Source organism: Muscardinus avellanarius, assembly GCF_963383645.1.
Source record: "Muscardinus avellanarius genome assembly, chromosome: 14".
Taxonomy (NCBI): Eukaryota; Metazoa; Chordata; class Mammalia; order Rodentia; family Gliridae; genus Muscardinus; species Muscardinus avellanarius.
In genome coordinates this window covers 70008463-70033142 of record NC_137800.1, presented here as the reverse complement: position 1 = coordinate 70033142, position 24680 = coordinate 70008463, and the positions used below count along the sequence as shown (strand labels likewise).

Sequence of the window (24680 nt, the reverse complement as noted above, 5' to 3'; positions counted from 1 at the left end):
TATCTTCCTGATGGACTGATTTCCATCATGAAAAAATGTTTATCTTGCCAGGAGGATCACAGGTTCGAAACCAGCCTCAGCTACTTAGTGAGGCTTTCAGCAACTTAGTGCGACCCTGCTTCCAAATAAAGTATAAAATGGGCCTGGGAGTATAGCCCGGAGATAGAAAGCCTCTGGGTTCCACCTCCAGTACAATAATAAAAATAAAAATAATAATAATAATAAATGTTTATCTCTAGTAATTTTTTATTTTTATTTTTTATTTTTTTTTGGTGGTACTGGGGTTCCTGGAAGCCCTTCTACCTCCGGGCTACACTCCCAGACCTATTTTTGCATTTTTATTTGGAAACAGGGTCTCCTAAGCCAGCGCGCGGGGCTAGCTTCGAACCTGCGCAATCCTCCTGTCTCTGCCTCCCAAGCGCGGGGATTACAAGCGTGCGCCACCATGCCCGGCCTCTAGTAATTTTTTTTAATTATAAAGTTATCTTTTGTCTTACACTACTATAGCCACACTTGCTTTCTTATACTGGCTATTTGCAGCGCGTGTGCACGCGCGCACGCACACACACACACACACACACACACACAAACTTTTCTATCCTTTTATGTTCAACATTTGTTTTTGAATCTAAAGTGAGTCAGTATATATAGTCTCTAAAATCAGATTTTGTTTTTTAAAAATTTAGTATAATAATCTTTGCCTTTTGATTGTACATTTCTACCATGAAGGAAGGCTTTTGAATTATAGTGTTAAACCTTCAGAAACATAGAATCCTTAAATTTTTAGAATATCACAATATCCTGCCAGCTAATCAGATGTTAATATTACCACATATGTCCTGAAAGTAGTCTTAGTCTTCATGACTAAATAAAACCATAATAAAGATTCCATTTGTAGCTATTTAGCTGTCCACAGACTCTATTAAAGAATGGTGTTTTTATTTTTGTTACTGTGACAGGCTTAAAATATTTGTATATATGGTGATACTTTATGCACCAGATGATTTAAGATAGTGAAAGAAATAATTTACTTCAGAGAAACAATCTTGGTTACAACAGAAGTAAATATTTAACTACACTTGAGAAATTAAAGCAATAGTAAATGCTGTTTACAAGTTCTGCCTGTTATGTAAAAAAATTCATACTTTAACCCCTCTACCCATCTTTCCATATTCATTTATTTAATAAATGTCTGTCAGATACCTCCTGTACATGCCAGGGACTGCAGCAGGTACTGGGATATAACTGTGCACAAAAGCGAACTAGAAAAGTCATGAGGGACTCTTGTGGGGGAGGGCAGAGGCAGAGGGGAGAACATGGGATGAGGGCTCCCAGGCCATGACATCGAGTATGGTCCTCACTGAAGAGGGACGGCCTGCTACACAGCTACTCAACAGCTCATCAGTGGCAGGACCCCAGGGCGGTCTGTTTCTGTTTCCTCCAATCTACTTCCTCACTAACTACAGCAGTTCCCCCTCTTCCATGGTTTTACTTTCCCTAGTTTCAGTTACCTGTGGCCAATCACAATCTTAGACATTAGATGGAAAATTCTAAAAATGAACAATGAATGTCTAAGTTTTAAGTGACTTTTGCTATAGTACACGGATATAGTTGTTCTATTTTCTGTTGACTACTCTTGTTAATCTCTTATTAGGCCTAATATGTTTTGACCTTTATCATAGGTATGTATGTACTGGAAACAACTAGCATGCACAGGTGGGCCGCCTCTGGTCACCGCACAGGGGGTAGGGCAGCAAGAAGGGCTGCTCCAGGACAGGGCGCCGTATATATGGGTCCTCCTCATAACTCCTCTAGTCCTCATCCTCCCTCCTCTTACTCAGCCATAGGATCACACTGCTGTTTCCAAATTTTCCCTTGCAAGAAGTAATTTCATATTACTGGCATCATGGTCTGGGAAAAATTCTAAGTCATCATCCTTCAAAGTTTGATATACTTATTTACAACACAGTCTATAAAATATACTTTGGATAGTGAAACTCTTACTGTTTATAGTTTTGGTGAAAACATGCTTTGTTATTTTCATGTCTATTCTGTTTTCCTCTTTTTTTAAATGTATTTTTTGGACTTTCTCCTGGTTATTTACATCTTTAACTAATCTTCCTCCTTCAGTCTTATTTTCTGTCATCCCCCCCAACATGGAATGATATGCCTCAGTTTCATTTATACCATGTTTGCTATTTTCTCTAAGAAAGCATAAAAAAAGAACCAGTCTCTACAGAAGCAACAGAGACATGAGCTTGCTTATTCTATTTTCCACTTTTTTTTCTTCCTTTTTGGCCAGATAGAGGATATAGCCACAAAGCTAGAGAAAAGCCTAAATAAATCAACAGCAACACATATACTCCTTTCCATCACCCTGAAACATTTATATAGAATACACTGAGGCACTTGGTATAAAGTAATTACCTAAAAGTAGAAGAAAAACAACCTCTCCCACATCATGCGCTCAGGACTCCCCTGAACCTGCAAATCCATGCCTGCTTTCACAGTCCTCAGGATGCTGTCTCCAGTGTAGCTCAAACCCACAGATCATCACCTTAACTGCTTTTGTCAAAAAAGGATGCAGGAGACATAAGTACATATTTAACAGAGTCGAAGACAAAGGTGTTTTTAAAAACATTTTAATTTCTCTAAAATCAGGATGTAACTGCTAATCAAATATAATGCTAGGATATCATAACTTAATTAGTAGTGCCTTTTCCCCTTGCTAAATAAAGTTAATACATTGTGTAATCAACATTGAATTCAATAAAATATTTCATCCTAAAATATACAAAAATGTATTTTTATTGATTATCCTATAAAATTAAAATTAAGCTAGTTACTTAGGCTCTAACTATTTGACTCCACGAATAGTAATCAGTGACACTTAGAAAATACTGAAGATTTTTGCCTCTGATATTTTATAAAGATGCAAAGTTTTGGGATTTTTCACTCAAACTCAGTGAGAACAGAGTATGTGGACATTTATTCAACATTGCTGAACTGAATATGCTTTGTTTCCATCATTATGCAAATCATCTTTACAAAGCTGACACTGTCCATCTGAAAGACAACAGTGTTTTGAGATTGACATTTTCAAATCCCAAAAGTGACAGAGTTGACATACAATAACTTTAACTTATATTCATGGCACAAATAATTAAATCAATACTAGTTTTTTCTGTAATTCAAGCTCACGGACTCATTGTTACACGAAGAGAACAACTTCATGAACCTGAATATTTAAATTTGAAAGTCTAAGTAATGTAATATGAAAAGATGCAAGAGATGAATTTCTTTTCCAAAAAATATGAACTCTGTTGCTGTTTTCCCCAGGGCAATTTGTTAGGCACTGCTGCCAGTCTGCATAAAACATCAGGAATTTTACTCCACCAGTTCAGATTTCATGATAATTTGAGCAAGGACTGGGTTAAAGCTTGAGGGTTCCTTTAGGGTTCAGACTTTCTCTTTCCTATTTTCCAAAACTAAAAAAAAAAAAAAGGAAAAAAAAAGAGAAAAATGTTGATGCAAAATATAAATTTATTGAATAAATGAATAAATGAACAACTTTATAAGAAAAACATTATGGATTTTTAGGGCACTAATATTGAGAGTAGAAGATAAAAGCATTGCTATTTAAAAGAGCCCCCACTAAACACGTTCATTAAGATTAATCATTTCTAATTAATTATAAATCCAAGGATCACAACTTCTCAGTAATACATACTAGATTGGTTAGCATCAACATAATACTAAAGTAATACAACTGTTATATTCCTTTGAAAATACTCTACAGATCAGATATTTCACTAAAATATTGTACTAGTCTTTCCTTTCACTGAATCAACATGAGCTTTCTTTCTGTAAATTTTTAATGCTCTTCCAAGTTTATAATATCCTAACTAAACCTACCAAGTTTTGTTTTACTGCAATAATTTTTCCCAGAATGTTTAAAACATTTTCATCTTACCTTGAATTGTATTAACATTATTCATTTTAATTTAATAAAATTTGTCCAACTTTTCTGTAATACCACCTAAGTTTTTGTTTTACATGGAAAGGACTCTATTGGCCCTAATTATAAAAATATGCTCTTGTATTTTTTCAATTATTAGACTTAGCAGAATTTCTAAGAATAATGTCATCGGCATTAAAGTTTGGCTGTATTGGCATTAAAGCACAGTCTTATTCCAAGTTAATCTCCATTTAAAAATATGTTATATTTTAAAATAATTTAAATGTAAGAGTCTCATATTTTTCACTCCATGGAAATTTATTTATATTATATTATGCTTAAAAAAAAGACATTTAGGAAAGTAGATAAGCCAACTATCACTTTTTATTTATACTCTAAGTTCATGATCTAGCTTTCTGTTGCTCATTAAGCTGCCACTCCCATTTCCAAAATATGCAGGCTAGTTTTATCAAACTGCACTAGAGCTTCTCCAAATAACAGAAGAAAATTTCAGGCATAAGTTATGCCTGTATTAAATATAAGTCCTACTTGTCAACTGAATCCTCAGAGCAAGTCTGAATACTTTTCAGAAATCACAGTATAGGTCTCCTTACTACATCCATTAACTCATATAAACCATGAATACTCTTATAGCCCTGGTAAGATAGATGATTAATAGAAAATATTTCTAAATTAAAACTTTCAGGTGGCTGGAATATATAACATCTGATACCACTGCTTCTGAATCATGCCTGCATCCTCATATTTTTTTTTTTTCCTGGATCATTACAACAATTTTGGAGGTAATTGCTATCTTAATCTGACCACTTCACAAGGGTACTTCAGAACAGGAGTTAACTGTACCAGCGAGCCACAGTCACTAGAATGCAGCCCTTGTTGGTTACATTGTGGAGGGATGCCAGGACAGCAGAGACCAAGACTTGGGCTGCTATTTTCTTGTTGACCTCCCTCAGGTAGGTGATTTAACATCTTTCAACTTCAACTTCTTCATATTTGCAAATTTTTTTAAGTGCTGAATTTCTAACATAAAATATGGCAGTACTTTGGCATAAAATTTTGATTATAAAGTACTCAGAAAAAGAGAAGAAATTACTTTAGAGATCCTAAATGATTTTGCAAGAACAAATGATGTCACAAAGCAAGTCAGAAATCAATCAATCAAAATATCCACCAATGTAAAAAAAAAAATTCTAAAAAAAAGATCAAAGAAGAAACCTAGATAGAGATTAGTAAAACTAGCAAGTATCAAGTTGTATATAACACTTTGAAGGAAATTAATAGTTTCTGTGAGTCTGTGTGTGTGTGTGTGTGTGTGAGAGAGAGAGAGAGAGAGAGAGAGAGAGAGAGAGAGAGAGAGAGAGAGAGAAAGAGAGAGATTGATTGGGAATGGCATTCTACTTCCAGGCTATACATACATACATACATACATACACACACACACACACACACACACACACACACACACACACACACGGTCTCACTAGGTTGATCAGAGTCTTACAACTTGCTGAGGCTGTTATCGAACCTGTGATCTTCGGTCTCAGCCTCCCAAGTGCTGGGATTATAAGCATGTGTTGCTATACCTGGCTTTAGTTTTAATGTTCTAACAGAAAAGAATAAAGCCCTAAAAATGAATGGGTCCCATTACTAATTTAAAAAACCTGAGTAAAAGGTGTAGCAATATTAAACCTCTCAGAAAAAGAGGAGGAAAGATAATAAAAACAAAACTTAATGAAACTTAAAAGGATGCAAGAGTTTATCAAAATTAGAAGTTGGCACCATAAAGAGTGAGTTCCCTAGGAAGGTGTCATTTCAAAATTATATATACATCTTCATGAGAAGCTGAAGCATAGTCTTAGATCACTGAGACTGTACTGAGCTGGTATAACTACAAAACAAAATCAGGTAAGGAATATTACTTAAAAAGATAAAATATAGATCAGTATGTTTTGAACATGGATATAAAACTCTTCAATAAATTATTAAAAAACCAAACTTTAGTAGTGTTTAAATACTAAATATCATGAATGAATAATTTTATTATATAAATGCCAGTTTTAATCATTAATGAAAGAATAAAAAATAGATCATCATATTTTATAAAGAAAAACATGATAAAAATAAAGAGCCACTTATGATTTTTTTTTTTTTTTTTTTTTTTTGGCGGGCCTGGGAATAGAATGTAGGGGCATTCGAGCTACATCCCCTGCCCTATTTTTTATTTTGAAACAGGGTCTCACTAAGTTGTGGAGGGTCTCACTAAGTAGCTGAGGCTGTCTGTGAACCATGATCCTCCTGTCTCAGCCTCCTAAAAACTGGGATTACAAGCTTACGAGCATGTGCTACCACGCCTGGCTCGGACTTAGAATTTTAAAAAAATATTTCAATACAAAATAGAAGATTCATTAAGCAATTGAAAATATACTGACTTCTTTTAGAAAAAAATGTCTTTAATTTTAAGAAAATTTTTCATAATATAAACAAATAAAAAACTCCAATAAAAATATTAATCACAGAGATTAATAGGTTGACAAATATTAGAAACAACTTCTATTTAGTAAGAAGCACTTTAATTAAAAAAATTAAACTAAAATTTAAAAGACATAAAATGGACAAAAGGTTGTTATCCAAAAAAGATTAAGAAAAAAACTCAAGTTTTACAAGGCACAACAAAAAATGAAGGCATGTTTGACATTTGTGCTAAATTATACAGGAGTCCATTAGCCTAAAGCTGCCTTCTTACTTTAATAACAAACTTTACTTGATTGAGTAAACAAACTGAAACCTACTGGTTTTTTTTTTTTTTTTTTACTTTCGGTTGGTTGGTTGGTTGGTTGGTTGATTTTGCTAACTTAGCTAGGTGTCAGCCAATCACAGGCAGCCAACTTATCAGACCATACTCAAATAAGGCAGACAACTAGTTGTATCCAATGAGTTTTCTCAACTCTGCTTCCACAACATACCTATCATCAAAACGCATGGCTCTTATCTCTAAGCAGAGCTCTCTGAACCTTTGGTGGTTTTGAGTATTGCCCAATTCAAAAATTGGCTCAAATAAACTGTTAAACTCACTGTCTAAAATTTTTCTTCTAACATTAGTAATCAGGGAAACAGATCAAAAGCAAGATAAAATACTATTTTAAATCCATTTAACTGGAAAAACTTAAAGACTAAAATTACTGTGTATTGAATTCTTAGACACTAAAAATGGAAATATAAAATGTTTCAATAAAAGAAAACCTTTAGAAAACCACTGAGCATTATTTTGGAAGGTGAACATTCATATTCCTTATATATGAGCTAGAAAACTCATGCATGGGTACCAGGATATAAAATATTCATAGCCACATTGTTTATGATAGCAAACAGAAAGAAATAAATCCATCAACTGAAGAATAGACAAGCAAATCATTTCATATAATGAAATATTATTCCAAGAATGAAAAGTAGCCACATGCAACAATAGGGATGAATCTGAGGAACAATGCATAGTGAAAAATGATGAATAAGACCAAATATAACATCATTTTATTTTCAATGCTCAAACTCAGAAAAAACTCAAAAATACATTGTTTAGGGATACCTGCTTCTATGATATATACTTTGCAAAAGCACTGAAATAATGATCATAAATTTGTAGATAGTAAAACCCCCTTCTGAGGAGACAGCAGGATGGAATGGCGATTGTTGTGCAGAGGACAGAACAGTATTAACAGTGTTCCACTTCTTAAACCAGGTGTTGGAATCCAAAATCACCATTTGATTCTTATTGCTTTAAATAAATGTATGTTACATATATTTATGTGTAAAATATTATATGACAAAATTTAAAACAAAGTATTAAAATTAAAGATTATTCAAGAATCAGCACATAAAAGTTATACTAATAGACCTACTTATTTCCTTCTGGTTTATTTTATTCACATTTCATCAGATGTGTGACAATCGCCATTTTATTTAAATCCTGGTCAATAATTTTCAAACCAGCATCAAGCCCAATGCATGCTCAGAATAAGTAAGCAGAGCTATAAGGAAGAATATAACAGTATGGTGGAGAACTGTACGGATGTGGGCATGCCTGTATATATCCTCAAGTGGACTAAAACCCACACAAATCAAATTAAATTAGCCTGCCTTTTATCTGTAAGCAGCAAAAAAAAATAAGTACTTCACATAATTTAGTATACTTCTTTATTTTTTTTGGTGTATGATTGGCAAATTCAATTTCCATGCTACTATATTATACTAAACAGATTCATCCTTCCTTAAAATGTTAAGAAACAGGAAAAAATATCTTTTTCAATCTATCACGAGCAATTTTCTTTAAAAAAGCCTACTATTATGCTAGGTGCTTCTGAAAATAAGTTACTTATCCTAATAACTATAAAAAAGAAGAGAGGAGAAAGTCTCAAATAAGGACCATAGAATCCTCAATGAAGACAATGCCTTAAAAACATCAGCAGTATAAAAACCAAAAAAAAAAAAATCCAAATCTGGTCAAACTGTCATGGTGAAAAAAACTCAAAAGCATATCAAAAATACAGAGAAAAAGTAACCTATCATAGATGACTCAACATAATATGAAAACAACCAATAACTCCATATATATATATATATATATATATATATATATATATATATATATATATATATATATATTCTTTGGTGAGAGATATGAACTTCCTTTAAAAAATGGGTAAGTTGGTAAAAGATTTGAGGAGTCTCGATACTTCTATTACTCAAAGATTTTTTCCTCTTGTCAAAGATGAGTTGATATTATTCCTACTTACTTTTGATATTACTTCTCACTTTTTATTTTAAATTTGCCCAGAATTTCTGTGTAAAAGTGAAAACCAAAGTAGTAATTTTCGGCAGTAAGTTTGCAGAACAGTGCTCACTTGGTATTCATCCTAGGTCTTAACTAAGGGTAGCCTGCCAATGGCAGCCCACTCAGACATTCAGAACCTCATTATCTGATTTCTTTTTCTAGAAGCTTTGTTCTGTTTCCTCCTTCCTATCAGGAATTTAGTTCAATTTTGTAAAAATTTTTGGCCACAGGAGAAAGAAAGAAGAAAAAAAAGACAAGCTCACATTTATTCTGCTGTTTGAAGTAGCTCTAACCCATTACTAGATGTGAAAAAGTTTGACTAACCAAAGAAGTTTAGAAAGTATGGCCTCTCATAGCCTTTGTCTCCTACATGCCTCAGCTATAGCAGTGTGGACGATGGGTGGTCAGTCAGGCTCTCAAAGGGGCAAATTGTCTTTGGCAACTTCATCTACTCTTTCCAGCCCTGCTCTTCTGCAAGAATGTCTTCAAAGGGTCAGATTCCACCTGTTCCCTCTGGACTCCCCATGGGAGGGGTTGGGGAAGTGGCGAGAAGAAGACACTTTAAGACTGCTTCACATGACTGCACACACACTCAGACCAAGCCCAAAATCTAGGATGCTGCATAGGCTGCCCAAGGGAGTGAGAATGGGACGGCAGGAAGTTATTTCTCCTACAGAGAGTTATTCAGTAATCACTCTAGATTCAAAAGAAAACTTGTGAGAAAGAAGCTTTCCACTGAAAAGCTATTTAGATAAATTATTCTGTTCAAAATATTCCACTGTAATTAGAAAATATAATAATAAAAAAATTAAAAATAATAAACCACAAATATAAATACTATAATGAGAACTTCACTTCCCCTACAATATTAAAAAATACAATCCCTTCACTCAGTATTGGAACTGTCCACTATCTGGCCCCTCCCTGTGGTTCTGCATCTCATGTATGCTCTTATTTCTTACATGTAAGAATCATATTCATGTATGCTTCTTTCTTACCTGAAACCATATGCTTCCCACCATGAAAAGAAATACCCATGCCAATCTCCAGTGAGGAAGGAGCAGGGCAGTGTGTGCATGTTTGTCACTATCACATTACAACGTAACAATAAAAAATAAAATAAAACAGAATGTAGCTTGGTTTGCCAAAGAATAATGGTCCAGGGTGGCTACCCATCTCATCTTGCTATTATCTCAGAATTTTTTTATGAATAAATGAAAAAGGTAAGTGCACAATGGATAGAATTTACATTTTCACATTTACCTGAAAACCTAGAATAATTTATCTTTTAAAGTTAATAAAAATTTGATTCTATTTTAAAAGTTTGGATTTTTAACATAAAATTGTACCCATTGTGAAAATAATGAAATACAATAAGCAAACAAAAACAAAAGATAGTTATTCTCCTTTGTCTCTTCTTCCACCAATGTAACATTTCCCTTCAAACTGTCTAGTCTTTGAGACATATAGATGTGTTTACACACAAATAGAACCATATATATTTGACATTAACAAAAAATAGGGTACTTTACATACTACATTATATTTCATTTTTCTTTTTTACCAATCTCATAATCATCTACCAAAATAATGTTTTTTGTTAAGGCTTCCTGATCTCCCCAAATAGAAATTTACTATGATTTGTTAGCTATTCTTGCCTAGACTGATGTTCAGATTGTTTCAACTGTCTTTTAGGTTTCTGTCATAACAAAAACTAATGCTATCACTTAAACACATACACAAACACAAGAGCACAGCACCTCATGTCTACTACACTGTACTTCTATTTCCACAGTGCAGGTCCACAAACAGGGTTTACAAAAGAGCTACAATATATGTTCACACTCCTACTGGTAATGTGCTAATAGCTTAGAAGCAGCACCAGAATATGCTCTGTAGGACCTAAAATATTTCACAAAGCAAAGTCCATGAAACTAGGTAACACTTATTTGAAGGTGATCTCTAATTTTGTGCTATTTTCCAATGATTGGCTCAGTAAGGCTATAATTATAGGATGTTGTACAGGCATCTCTTCAAGAATAAAGTCCAAGCTGGGGATGATTTTTTTACTCACCTTTTTTGGAAACTTCTGCCCCATTAAGTTCTTTTTGTGCTTCTTCGATTTTGTCTAAGAAAAAAAATAATAAAGCTTTATAAATCAATTAACCATTACAAGAATACAGTAAAGCAAGGGTACTATCAATAAGTAGTCCCAGACACAAAATAACGTTTGTTAAATTAACTTATTTATGAAAGAAATGTACATAAAACATTAAAGTAAACATATATTCTCCTTTAAACTTATAATTTTAATCATCTCTTTTTTTGTGTGGTACTAAGGGTGGAGCCCAGGGCTTTTCTACTTCCGGGCTATATTCCCAGACCTATTTTATACTTTATTTGGAAACAGGGTCTCACTAAGTTGCTGAGAGCCTCATTCAGTACCTGAAGCTGACTTCGAACCCATGCGATTCTCTTGTCTCAGCCTCCCAAGCGCTGGGATTACAAGCATGTGCCACCACGCCCGGCTTAATTATCTCTTGTCACAAGGACTACTCCCCATTAATGTTTCCATAATGAAAATAACTAACGTACTTTATTCGACTATAGCTAAAAAATATTTTACTACCTAACTATTTAAAAATAATATTTTTCTTCTATATAAAGGGCCGAGTAAGGATATACTTGAGAGATTGATACAGAAGGATCACATCTTTAAAGCCAGCATTAGAAAAAGGAGACATAATATATTGTTTCAAAATAAACAATAAAATAGGGCTGGGGTGTAGGTCAGAGGTAAAACACTCTTAAGTGAATCCCAAGTAACACACAAACACACACAGCAAATGTCTACTGGATTAGAAAAAGAAAAAATGGCAGCTGTGATTTAGATATGGTCTGAGTGCCCCGCCAGGGTTCTTGTGTTATAAGACTGGTCCTTGATGTGGCAGTTTCAAGGGGTGGCAGAACTCTCGAACGTGGAGCAGAGTGGAGGGTCTCAGGTCACTGAGGAAGGTTGTGTCTCAGGGGCAGGCTCTGGGGAAGAGTCTGTACCATGTGACCTCATCAATGGATTAATCCAGTGAGAGGCTCATATTCCCGGGAGGTGGTGAACATAGTAGGTGGTGGGACCTGGGTGGAGGAAGTAGGTCCTTGGGGGTGTGCCCACAGCCTGGCCCAGCCCCTTCCTCCTGGCTGCTACAAGGTAAGTAGAGGCTCTTCTGCCACGATGTTTCTGCCTTGCCATAGGTCTAGAAGCAATGGAGCTGGGCGGCCATTGGCTGAAACTTCTGAAATCATGAGCTAAAAAATTGTTCCTCCTCTTAAATTGTTATTCTCAGGTATTTGTGTCACGGCAACTAAAAGCTAACATGGGGACACTGCCCTCAGAAGGGTTTAAGGCAGTTCTCAAAGCACCTTAAATCAGTTCTGTAAAAAGGTTGTTTATAAAAGAGCAAGAATGGCCCCCCCTCTAGCCTTTTTTACTTCCTGTCTTAACAAGCGGCCATTCCTATTTGCAAGCAACCCAACCAGGATGCCATCTACCCTGAGGTGATGTAGCCAAGAGTGCCCTTACCAGAGCCAACACCATGCTACTTGTATGCGGCCTCCAAAATTGTGAGCTAAATAGCCTCTTTTCTTTATAAAGTACCCAGCCTCAGGTATTTCACTATAGTTACAGACCAAGAGGTAAGAAAGACCAAAATAGAATACAGATGCAGATGAGAAAATATAAAGGAAATGATGAGCTGAAGGACAGCGTAACAAGTAACATGGATGCCTTGACAACAGCACAGAGTAGATTATGTATGAAGTGTGAGGGTAAAATACTGCATTGAAAGGATGCCATATGAAACTATATGAAACTAAACACATAGCTACTCTATATGCAAAGAGTTTTGAAAGACAGGTTAGCACAAAAGCATTAACAGCACTGGAGTGCTTCCTTAGGAGAGGCCCGGAGAGGGAGGAAAGTGCAGGCCCACAGCCTGATCTTCTCCAATTTCAGGCTCCAGGCCCAACTAGGTTTTATAAATATGTCCAAGCTCTACTTCAGCAACAACTAATTTGAACTTCTAAGTCTACACCTATTTATTAATGATGATAGTAATCAATTCCAAATTTAAGACATTGGTCTAAGCACTAATTATAATGGTAAAAGGTACAAAATTCCCAAGATACTATTTTGTATTAAATGAATAACTATATAACATTTTAGATATTGCCTGAAATCATGGCTTAGATAAATGTCCTCAAATATTGCTCCTTTATCCATGTCGATAGTTAACCTCTGCCTTCTGGCATACACCATCAGCCCCACACGTTTCCAATGCTAGGCCCACCCCATAGGCACTGAAAATATATTCTCCAACATGGCATCCTCCTCTAGAGTAAAAGGCATACCCTCAACCATTCAAACTCTCTCCACCTGCTTCTTCCCCCATCTTGTCTGAAAATAAGATTCAGACAAACTTTAATTTACTGATCAAACTTTTTTCAACCACATATGCATTCAACCAAAGCAGAATGGGAGCCTGAAAACCAAGGAATCAAACTTGTTTGAAATACAGGACCCTAACACATATTTCAAGGGTCAAAAATAAATTTTCATCCTGACAAATTTATCTCCCAAGCAGTGCCTTAATTTCTTCCTAATTATGAAATCCAGAACAAGACTGGAAAGCACAGGCATCCTTTGGAAATAGGACAATTTTTCTGATTTACAAACTTAATTTATTTCTTTTTTTAAATTTATTTTTATTGGTGCATTGTAATCATACATCACATTGGAATACAAGACTTGAGAGGATATACAAGCACACATCATCCAAATAGCCCTCATCCAGCCCTCATCCCATTCCCTCCCCCTCCCTTGATCCCATGCTTGTTTGGTGATTAACTTTGATACATATGTTTATGTATCTCCTGCTTTTTAAAGAGGCTCCATCCTCCCCTATTCCATACCCTCTGATTGGTCACCTTAATTGCTTCACTCTAGGGCCCTTTCTATAGCTCGATCACTTCCTGTTGCCTGTTTCCTCCTAGTTATTGCTGATTAGGGGAAGCATCTGGTTTTAATTTTCTGTGATATTTCTCTGTGCATGCTGTGTTGCAAATACCGACCCCACTCTTGACGGCCCCAGTTGTGGCCTGGCTGCCCAGTGGACTGATCCAGACCTCGCTGGCACTGGCCTAACCCCTCAGCTGGCTCCGATCCTGGCCTCGGAGGCCCCAGCACTGGCCTTCCACACGGCAGGCTCCGATGTTAGCCAATGGCCCCAGCATCGGCCTAACCCCTCGGCAGGCTCCACTCCAGGCCTCAGAGGCCTCAGTAGCGGCCTTGCCTCACCGAAGGCTCCGATGCCGATCCAGTGGCCCCGGCACCGGCCTAACTCCTCAGCAGGCTCTGATCCCGGCCTCGGAGGCCCCAGCATCGGTCTTGCCTCCCGGCAGGCTCAGATCCCAGCCTCGCTGGCCCCAGCACCGGTGTAACCCCTCAGCAAGCTCCAATCCCGGCCTCGGAGGCCTCAATAACGGCCTTGCCTCATAGAAGGCTCCGATGCCGGCCGTTGGCCCCAGCACCGGCCTAACCCCTCGGCAGGCTCCAATCCCGGCCTCAGAGGCCTCAATAGCGGCCTTGCCTCACGGAAGGTTCTGATGCCGGCCAGTGGCCCCGGCACCGGCCTGACCCCTCAGTAGGCTCTGATCCCGGCCTCGGAGGCCCCAGCACCAGCCTTGCCTCACGGCAGGCTCCAATCCTGGCCTCACTGGCCCCAGCACTGGCCTAACCCCTCGGCAGTCTCCGATCCCAGCTTCAGAGGCCTCAATAGCGGCCTTGCCTCATGGAAGGCTCCAATGCCGGCTAGTGGCCCTGGCACCAGCCGAACCCCTCAGCAGGCTCTGATCCCGGCCTCGCTGGCCCCAGCACCAGCCTAACCCTTCGGCAGGCTCCGATCCCGGCCTTGGAGGCTGCAGGAGTGAACTTGCCTCACACCAGGCTCCGATGCTGGCCATTGGCCCCAGCACCGGCCTAACCCCTCGGCAGGCTCCGATCCCGGCCTTGGAGGCCTCAGCACCGGCCTTGCCTCACGGCAGGCTCCAATCCCAGCCTCGCTGGCCCTGGCACCGGCCTAACCCCTCGGCAGGCTCCGATCCCGGCCTCAGAGGCCTCAATAACGGCCTTGCCTCATGGAAGGCTCCGATGCCGGCCGTTGGCCCCAGCACCGGCCTAACCACTCAGCAGGCTCCAATCCCAGCCTCGGAGGTCCCAGCACCAGCCTTGCCTCATGGCAGGTTCCAATCCCGGCCTTGCTGGCCCCAGCACCAGCCTAACCCCTCGGCAGGCTCCGAACCCGGCCGCAGAGGCCTCAATAACGGCCTTGCCTCACGGAAGGCTCCGATGCCAGCCGTTGGCCCCGGCACCAGCCTAACCCCTCGGCAGGCTCCGATCCCGGCCTTGGAGGCCTCAGCACCGGCCTTGCCTCACGGCAGGCTCCGATCCCAGCTTTGCTATGTCCGTCGCCGGCCTCACCCCTCGGCAGGCTCTAATCCGAGCACCCTCTTTGCCCAACTATTTGTCGCATGTTCTCGAGGGTGCGTGGTGGTGGTAGCATTCTGCCTCTGGGGTCATTACTTCAAAGGTTTCAGGTGTAATCTATCAGATCTCTGCCTCCCCTGAGTACTGGCCACTGTCATTGCCACTGCCTCCACCATTTCAAATCTTTCCCAAGCTCTTTTTCCACTCTGAATGTTGTCCAGTCTTCCTAAGCATGCGCGACAGTAGTATTCGACCTTTGGTGTAATTTCTCCAAAAAAAGAAATAAGGTTGGTAGGCTCCGATTTCTGCTTCTCCTGAATACAATTCTCCACCGCCAATGCGGAGACCGCTTTCAGCACCGCCTTTCTCCTCGGTCTCCACTAAAGTCTCTCTCCTTACAGGTGATGTCCAAGATTCTTAACATTGTAGAGAAGAAGCAGTCCTCCTTAACGGGGAATTTTTCCAATAATTCCAGTTCATTTGGATAAGTTTTGTCTGCATCTCCAGTATCCTGGCATCCGCCACCTCCTTGACCCCTCTCGATATTTTCCTTTTTTCTTTTTCTTTTCCTTTCTTACAGGGTCCTTCCGGGTGGAGAGGGGTTCGCCTAGGGGTGCCCCGCCAGCGCCTGCCCACCCGCCCAGGGTTGGGGGCCTAGGGGCTCTGAATTTATTTCTTATAAAATGATTAATTGAAATTGAAAAGAGTTATAGGAAAAAATAAGTGTTGAAACTAGAATTTGGGGGTATAGCTAAATGGCACAGCATATGTTTAGCATGTTCGAGGCCCTAGGTGCCAACTCTAACATCAAAAAAAGAGGAAGAACCAAGTAGAGTTTAAATGTATACCATTTATGTTCAATAAAATAAAATTTAAAAAAACATGATAGGTATGAAAAAGAAAAAAAGAGGAAGAAGAGGAAGAGGAGGATTATGAGTTTTTACATAAAAAACATTTAATTTGACTTAAACATTCCACAATGTATTCATATATCAAAGCATCACATGTTTCCCTATAAACATATAATTCTGTCTTTATGTTGTTAAAAATAAAAATCAGAATCAATGTAAAAACTGGATAGCATTCAGTATTAATATTTTTCAAAGAAATTCTAAGGCATGGAGAAATCTATATGAATATAAATAACCAAAGAAAAAAAGCCACTTAAAAAATATACTCAGTACATTGTAGATGGTCAAACTGTAAATAAACAAATCATATTATTTAAATATATAGTCTTTGAGAAACAAAAAAGTAATTTTATTATAAAAGCATTATTATTTCTATGTTAGCAGTTCATCTAAGCTTAAGAATCATAAATACGTATATATTATACATCATAGAAGTAATGGCTGTGCTTCTAGGACTTCTGCACATATAATTTGACAGTACATAATAAAATAGCTTTTTATTAATAGAATCCACTGTGGTGGATTCTTGACGTTGGCCACCTTCAGTTTGTACTTTAACATAAACTTTTACAAAACTGACCTGCATTTACATTTGCTCACAAAATACTACTCTTTAGAATCTTCAATTAAGTTATCTATTGGTCTGGATAATAACAGTATATAAATTTGGACGACTGGCTTAGAACATCTCTTGCATTAAGTATAATCAAGCATCTACTCAAATGCTTTTACCCACAGCTTCATTTCAGTTCAATAGGTAAACACAATCTTCAATTAGAGAGCTTCTAACAGCCATTATGAAAAGCTTTTGCTTCCATCAATTTTTGTAAAATGTCCTATTTACATTTAACCTGTGTTTTATTATTTTCCTGGTAAATGTGTTATAAAAACAGTCTCCAAAATTACAGAGAAAATGATCGCTTATTATATGCTCTTAATTGATTCATGTAAGATAACTGACCAATATTTAAAGCAGTATGTATTGATTTTTTCCACTATGACCCAGAGCAAGAGAACTATTCTTATCCTAGCCCACTGCACAAGTGTATATGTATTATGTGTGTGTAACTCAGAACAAACTTACCCACACTCCATTTTCTATCCTGGCCTATTAAAAATGAGGAATGGTGTCTCTGATCAACTACATTAACTCAGGACTCACCACTGGATCACAAACCTACGGCGCGAAATTTAGAATAGAAGGAGCAGTCCCAGCACATCTTTTCACAATACTTTCCCTTGGAGTCACAGTAATGGGGTAAGGCAGGCTTTCAGAGTCTGAGACATCTTCACCCAACATGCCCTCCACATGTCTCTATGATCTCTATGATTCACAAAGAACTACACACTCAAAAATAAAGGTTTACTCCATAACGGATTTAAATTATGTCCCTCGATTCTGTTGGCTCATCTTCCCACACCGCTCCACCAGGCACTGCAGCCTCCCTCTAGCACCCGAAGAGCCTCACTCCTCTCCTAGCCCTAAAATGTTATGAAACAGAACCTAATAACTGAAAAAGGCACCTCTGTTTTCTGAAAGAGCTACCATCTGATTGAAAAAAGGATCGCCATATGTGACTGACTGTACTATTTTTACTACTGAATAAAGCTAACTCCTACATCCTCTCATTATATGTCACTACAAGTGCCTCAGTGTCACTGCTAACTGCTCAGGCTTTTCAACGACACTGAATCTATGACAAAGCATAATGTCCAAACTGTACCCAGTACAAACGAAAGCAATTTATGTTCACCACTAAATTAATTAAGTGAACTCACCTTCACACACAACCCACTCTAACCTACAAGTTCTACCTCTGGACGCACCGCTGTCTTTAGGAAAGATAACACTAAGGAGAAGCTGAAAAGGACAGTCTAGCAGTATTTCAAACAGAAAACACTGCCTGAAATAAATGAAAAACTCGGGAATTCAACTCTATGCCAAGAATTTGAAAATGTGATAAAGTAAAAATTCCAGAAAAATGTACAGTTATTCAAATTGATCCAGGAGGAGGAAAACCTTACCAGAATATCCATCATGGGTGAGATTAAGAAAACTGCATAGAGGGACACACAACTGGCTTTAAGGTTCTAGGCCCAGGCAAGTTTTACTCTCAGATTCTTTCACATTTTAAAGAGTAAAAAGCATCTTCTCAACTGTGCATAACACGGAATGCACAGAAGGCATTCTAAATCACTGGATGAAGCTGGGAGGACTGTAACATCAAATGCTGATCAAAAGCCTGGCATGGTGGTGCGCGACTTAATCCCAGGACTTGGGAAGCTCAAACAGGAGAATCACATGTTTGAGGCCAGCCTCAAGAGTAACTTAGCAAGACTATTTCAAAATGACAAATAAGAAGAAAGGGTAGGGGTGTAACTCAAAGATAGAATGTCCCTGGGTTCCATCCCCAATACCACAAAGAACAAAACAAAAACCCATCCTGACCAACAGGGCAGGAAACCAACACTATCAACATGCCTCTAATGAAAATGGATTTAGCAAACTGTACCAAGGAGATTAGAAAATCATGTTCAATTACAGTTTAAAATAAGAATGCAAGATATTTCGATATTTAGAAGCAAGTTACTGGCTGAGTATCCTTTATCTTAGAGTTTGGGACCAGAATTGTTTTAGATTTCAGATGTTTTCAGATTTTGAAATATTTGCATATAATGAGATACCTTGAGGATGGGACCCAACTCTGAATCCAAAATTCATTTATGTTTCATACAGACATCATATACAGAGCCTGAAAGCCATTTTATACAATTTTTTAGTGCCTACATTCTGACTAAAATCCATATAAAATCAAATATGGAATTTTCCTTGTGGTGTCATGTCTACACTCAAAAAGTTCTGGATTTTTGAGCATTTTAGGTTTTGGTATTAGGGATATCCAACCAGTATTATAGTTTGAACAGCAACTGAACAAGGGAAGGGGAGAAAGGGTGATTTAAAGAATGTCCAAAATGTTCTTGATTAAGTCACATCTACCTTTAAGGTTGGGAAAAGAACCTTCAAAATTGAACAGAAAATTACATTCTTCATTATAGTAACCAAGTATTATTCCAACGAATATCCCCATGAAAATAAGCAGAACACACGTTGCTGGATTCCCGAGCGGCTCCTTTGGAGGTTCTGCCCGACCCACTCCCCAGCCCTTGCCACCCAGAGCGGCTCCCTCACCCCATTCTGATGGCCCTCTCCCTGCTCACTGCGCTCACCGCATGGCACCTGTTCAACAGAGAGCCCAGATGCCTCCATCACTGGGCCCCGACGCACAGCCATCCCCAAAACAGATGGCTACTGCAACACACAGTGCAGCATTTATGGAGGTGACATGAGGGAAACTATACATGGCGACGATAGGGGACTGCTTGAATAAATGTGTAGTCAAGGTCTATACAGGAACACAGGAAGGGATAAAGGGCAGTATGTTAATACTTTTCATTTTATGATCCACATTTTCTTCAATACTAAATTACCTATAATGAATAAATGTCTTAACATAAAAAGGAAATATTCTTTAAATACAATGTATTTTTTTAAATTCTTGGCAATAGAACCTAAATTCCAATTTTCAAATTATATTAAAAAAAACTATAGGTCAGATTAAAGAACATATAGAAGAAAAGAAACCCAAGAAGGAGGCCAAAAAAAAAAAAAAACCCAGAAAAAAAAAGAAATGGCTAGAAAAAAATTAGAGAAAAGATTTTGGCCAAATAAGGGAGTTTCAGTGTCAAATCAGTAGATGATGTAGTTACTCAAACGTCTCTGTGGATGGACTGGATGGTTCTCTGTGGATGGTGTGGATCATTGTACAGGCCACAGGGTATCCCAAGCCTGAGGGAGGGAGGCTGCAGTGCAGTAGTTGAGGAAGAGAGGGGCCAGATGGGGGAGAGAAGACAGCAGAGCAGAGGAGAAGGCAGTCAGGCGATGAAGGCCACTGACTTTGTCCTTACTTGCTCACAGATAGATGCTCACAGCTCACTGCACAGGAGGAACCTGGAAGGGTGCTGGTAAAGGGAAGAACGTGGGCTGGGTGCTAGGGACAGGCGGTGCTGGAGAAAGCCAAAGACAGCGGTGAGAAGGCCAGGGCTGTGAAGTGGCAAGTCCACTGCCAGGAAGGAGGACCTTGAGGGAGCTCATATCCAAATGCCTGACGTACTGGTTACAGGCACGATGACTGCAAAGAGCAAGGAGCAGTACCTGTGTGCAGGACTTAGAGACCGGGAAAATAAAGCAGAGTCGCTGGTGGAAGAGAAGGGCTGACCAGTTTTAAAGACAAAAGCAGTACTGACCAGCACCTAGGGATTCTCTCAACATGAAAATCCAAGACTTTTCAATAGTTCCAGTCACACCATGGGATCATTTATTCTTTATGTCTGTGTGTGAAGGAAGTACTAGAAACAGAAACAAGAGATGTTCTACTTCTGGCCTACACCCCCAGCCCTTTTTTATTGTTTGTTTTGACCTTGAACCTGCAATCCTCCTGTCTCAGCCTCCCACGTGCTGTGATTACAGGCAGGTGCCACTGCATTCCGACAGTGGTGTCATTTACTCAAAGTGTGGCAGCTTGGATGAGGTGGTAGAGAAAGGAAGTCAGATTTGAATTTTTCCTTCCCAGGAGGAAGGATGAATTATTCCATAAGGGGCTGCTAGAGAAGAGATGGCAGAACACGAGAGGAGCTGGCAATCTGAGGGCCCCAGAAACCCAGGGAGCTGGACAAGTGATTGATTTTTAGCAAAGGGTTCAAGAGTTTTAAAAAGATCCAGACTGGCTATTGGGTAGTTTGGGAAAGACAGAGTCACTTGCTACATTTTTATTGTTTGCCACTTGAAATAGCGATCACCGTTCCATCTCACAAACCATGTTTCCACCATGATAATGAGAAGAACCTGAGCAAGCTCAAAGAAAAAAGCAGATGATATAAGTTCCATTACACTTTTAGAATTATGGGTCAACTAAATGTGATGGTTCTTCTTTACAAAGACTATGACATCGAAACGAACCAGGAAACTAGTAAACTAGACACAGAAAGAATGTACTGCACTAAAACATCTAATAAGGCTTTTGAGTTGTTCTTTGTCTCTTAATAACATGTCTAATTATTTATATAAGAAGACAGCACCCACCTGGTTTCTCTAGTGTGCCTTGATCAGCATTGATTAGTGGCACTGGAAACTGTGTGGCCCCTGTGTTTCAACTACCCATTTACCAGTGAGAGAAGTTGTGAAATGAGATCTATTCATCCCTGAAGGATGCTATAAAGACTGTCATCTTTGACTAAGCACACATTTCCTAAGAAGTAAAAAAGCAAAACTACTTTCCAAAGTCTTCTTCCCCAAATCTTGTACTTCAAAGCCTATGGAAACCTAGACAAGAGGCCAAGCTCAAAATCAAAAACTTTTTGAGACAGCTGCCAAAGTGAGTAGGCCCAAGGTTGGCTACACTAGTGTCACTGCAGAACCCAAAGTCACTACACGTCAGTCCCTCAAAATTAGAGCTGTGTAAATCTTGACACTGAGGTTGTACCCCATGCCAATTAAATCAGTATTTTAAAAATTTCCCCAGGTGATTCCAACATGTAGCCAACCTTGAGAAGCAAATGTTCTCTAAATTACAGATATTATCAGGTCAGGATTCAAAATTGCATAGAATGCAAGGAAAAAGTCTTACAGCAGCTTTTGGAAGCCACATTTATCAGGTGTTAGGGGCAGCAGCAGCAGCATCTGTCTGCCTTATCCAACTGCAGCTGAAGTCAGTGGATGCTAGAGAAGATAAGGAACAAAATGTCTGGTGTACACTTCATGGCTAAGGATGCCCAGTTAAATTACACTTCTGAAATACAAAGCCAAAGCATATATTCTTAATAATTATGATACCAAATAAAAACAACCCTAATAAGGATTGCCAATGTCAGCCCTAAACTGGAAAGCAATTTCCCATCTCAAAATATTAAACTGCTTGAACATAATTGACTTGCACTAAGATGCTGAAATTTGATGTTTGCCAATACATGTTTCTAATAGTTTTTTTTTTTAATAATCACAACAAACTACTTTGTCCACTGTGGCTTAGACATAATCATTAGAGTATGACAACACTGGTTTCCTCTTCTCATTTTTGATGATTTCTGATATGGAAAATGAAAGGAGGTTGTCATGGTAACTGTGGTGGGGGAAAAGGAATATGAAGACAGAGTGTTCTTATCCTGAAAGGCTAAACGTCAGGGTCCCCTGAACTGGGATGATGGGTGCACTAATGGTGCACCCCTCCACATGTGTGCCCCTGCACACACACACAACCTGAATTGGGGGCTAGAGATGCAGATGGTTGAAAGACCCAGGAAGTGTGGATCTCAAAGACTAAAAACACTTGCCACACTCTGCTCTGACTTCTCTGGCTGACTATCAGTTCTACCCCATGTCAGCAATAATACTTCCATTTGCCCTGCAATATATTTTAAAAGGTCTTCCTAAGGCGGGAGGTAGATAAAGTCTATTAAGTAGGCTAAAGTATAAACCAAGCACCATGAATTCTAGCCCTGAGGCCAACTGGTGCCTCTTGACTTCCCTGTGCCCCCTGCTCTGTTCTTAGCAGTTCCCCTCCTAGGGGCCCCTCCCCACTCACCAGCAGCAACAGTGTCAAGGTGCTCACAGGTCCCAACCCTATAACTGTACTATGAGCTGGGGATATCATATTTGGAAATTTCAGATTTTTAGTTCTGCTGGAACAAGACACAGGATGGTCCATTAATGCTGGGTGAGACTGCAACAGAGGATCTAAATGACAGAAACAGACAATGCAGGACAGAGGTACCGCTGGTAATATGGAAACACCGCTACTGGGGATGCTTGCACACTTCAAGCTTTAAATGACAAATTAGTATCCATGCCTTTTAGCCAAGTCAAGGCATCTCCTCTAGGGACATGGAGATAAACAGCACTCCTGGCAGGCATTAAACCTACAGTTATATTTACGACAACCACCCATTAATTTGACATACACATAGCTCTCTATCCTCTTCTTACCTAAACAACCTGTCTTCTTCTGTAATCCTTTTCAGAATCAGTGGTTTCCCATGAGGAAATACCATAGCAAGCGAGACATCAGTCTCTCCATCAAAAGCATACTCCATCCCTCCCCAGACCTCACATTTCCACAGACACAAACAAAGCCAGGCCCGCTGGGCCATGTAGAAGGGAATGGCAAAGATGAGCCATGAGAGCAGAAGAAAGGAAGATGGAAATGCCTTTCGGTATGAAGAAGGGTGTTTAGAGACACCTGGATAGGGAAGAATGCAATTGCATTTCTTCTAGAACTCTTAACAGAATCAAGTGTCATTTTGAGGTAACTAATACTCAGATATTTCAGTTTTCTGCTCCAGACCCAGCATCCAGCTAAGACTGAGGACCCTCCAGGTGCCAGCCCCTCCTCCCTCCTAACTGGTACCAGCCGAGAAGGCGCCTTCTTTTACAAAGCTCTCACTTAACCATGGAATGCTGGCAAGGAGACCTATGAGCAGGTACTTCAGATATCCTCCTGGTCTACTGTCTAGACCTGCTAAATAGGGAACAAGCTGTCCCTCTGCCTGACAGAGTGGCACCATTGCCCAGCAGGACTTTAACAGGAGAAACTCTCTATTCCCAGTTACAATAAAGTAAGGTACCCTGTAAATGAAATACCTTTTGAGGTCTAGCCTGGAAACCTAATTAGATCAGATTATCACTTAAGGCCAAATGTGATCTCAGTGCCAAACCTGACTAGAAACTGAATTTTTATTATGTGATACATTTCTAATTGGGGCACAACTATGTGCAACGCTGGTTCACAATGTTTCAGATAACTCATGTAGGAAGAAAACTACTTGTCAATAAGAGAAACAGCCAGGCTCTCCTGGGGCTCTAGTTGATATGGCTTAAGACTTCAAGCCAAAGTCTCCTTGATACACAGCACCCTTCAGCAAGACTCACCTCTATGGGAAATTTAAACTCCATGTTACCATCAGAGAGATTCTAAAAAGCTGTGTGTGTGTGTGTGTGTGTGTGTGTGTGTGTGTGTGTGTGTGTCCTTAAGAAACTGAGCAGTTGATTCTGCTCTAATTAAAAACAAGCAAGTATTTTCCTTCCTGAGCCACTGCCACAAATTTTGCAGACACAACAGACTCAGGATATGTTGCAGTGGAATGGACATTTACTATGGTTTGAATATTTTTGCCCCCTACAAATTTTATGTGTTGTAAATTTAATCCCCAGTGCAAGAATACCGGGAGGTGAAACCTAGTGGGAGATGTGGAGGTCATGACTAAGGGTTTTTAAGCACCACATAAAGGGTTTGTAGGATGGGCTTTGCTCTTTCACTCCCGGTCCAAGCCTTCTGCCATGTTAGGATGAAGCAAGAAGCCCCTCACCAGATG

The 24680-nt window shown here is 39.1% G+C and overlaps 1 protein-coding gene across 1 annotated transcript in view; it reads right to left on the bottom strand.

The window, feature by feature from the left end:
* The window catches only part of HIVEP1 (HIVEP zinc finger 1), a gene marked incomplete at both ends in the record, with an annotated part of 124349 nt that overhangs the window by 54463 nt on the left and 45206 nt on the right, over positions 1-24680 (bottom strand). Inside the window, one exon of the mRNA XM_080710936.1 lies at positions 10882-10935. Coding sequence (XP_080567062.1) covers positions 10882-10935 — 54 coding nt within the window. The remainder of the gene's footprint in view (positions 1-10881; positions 10936-24680) is intronic.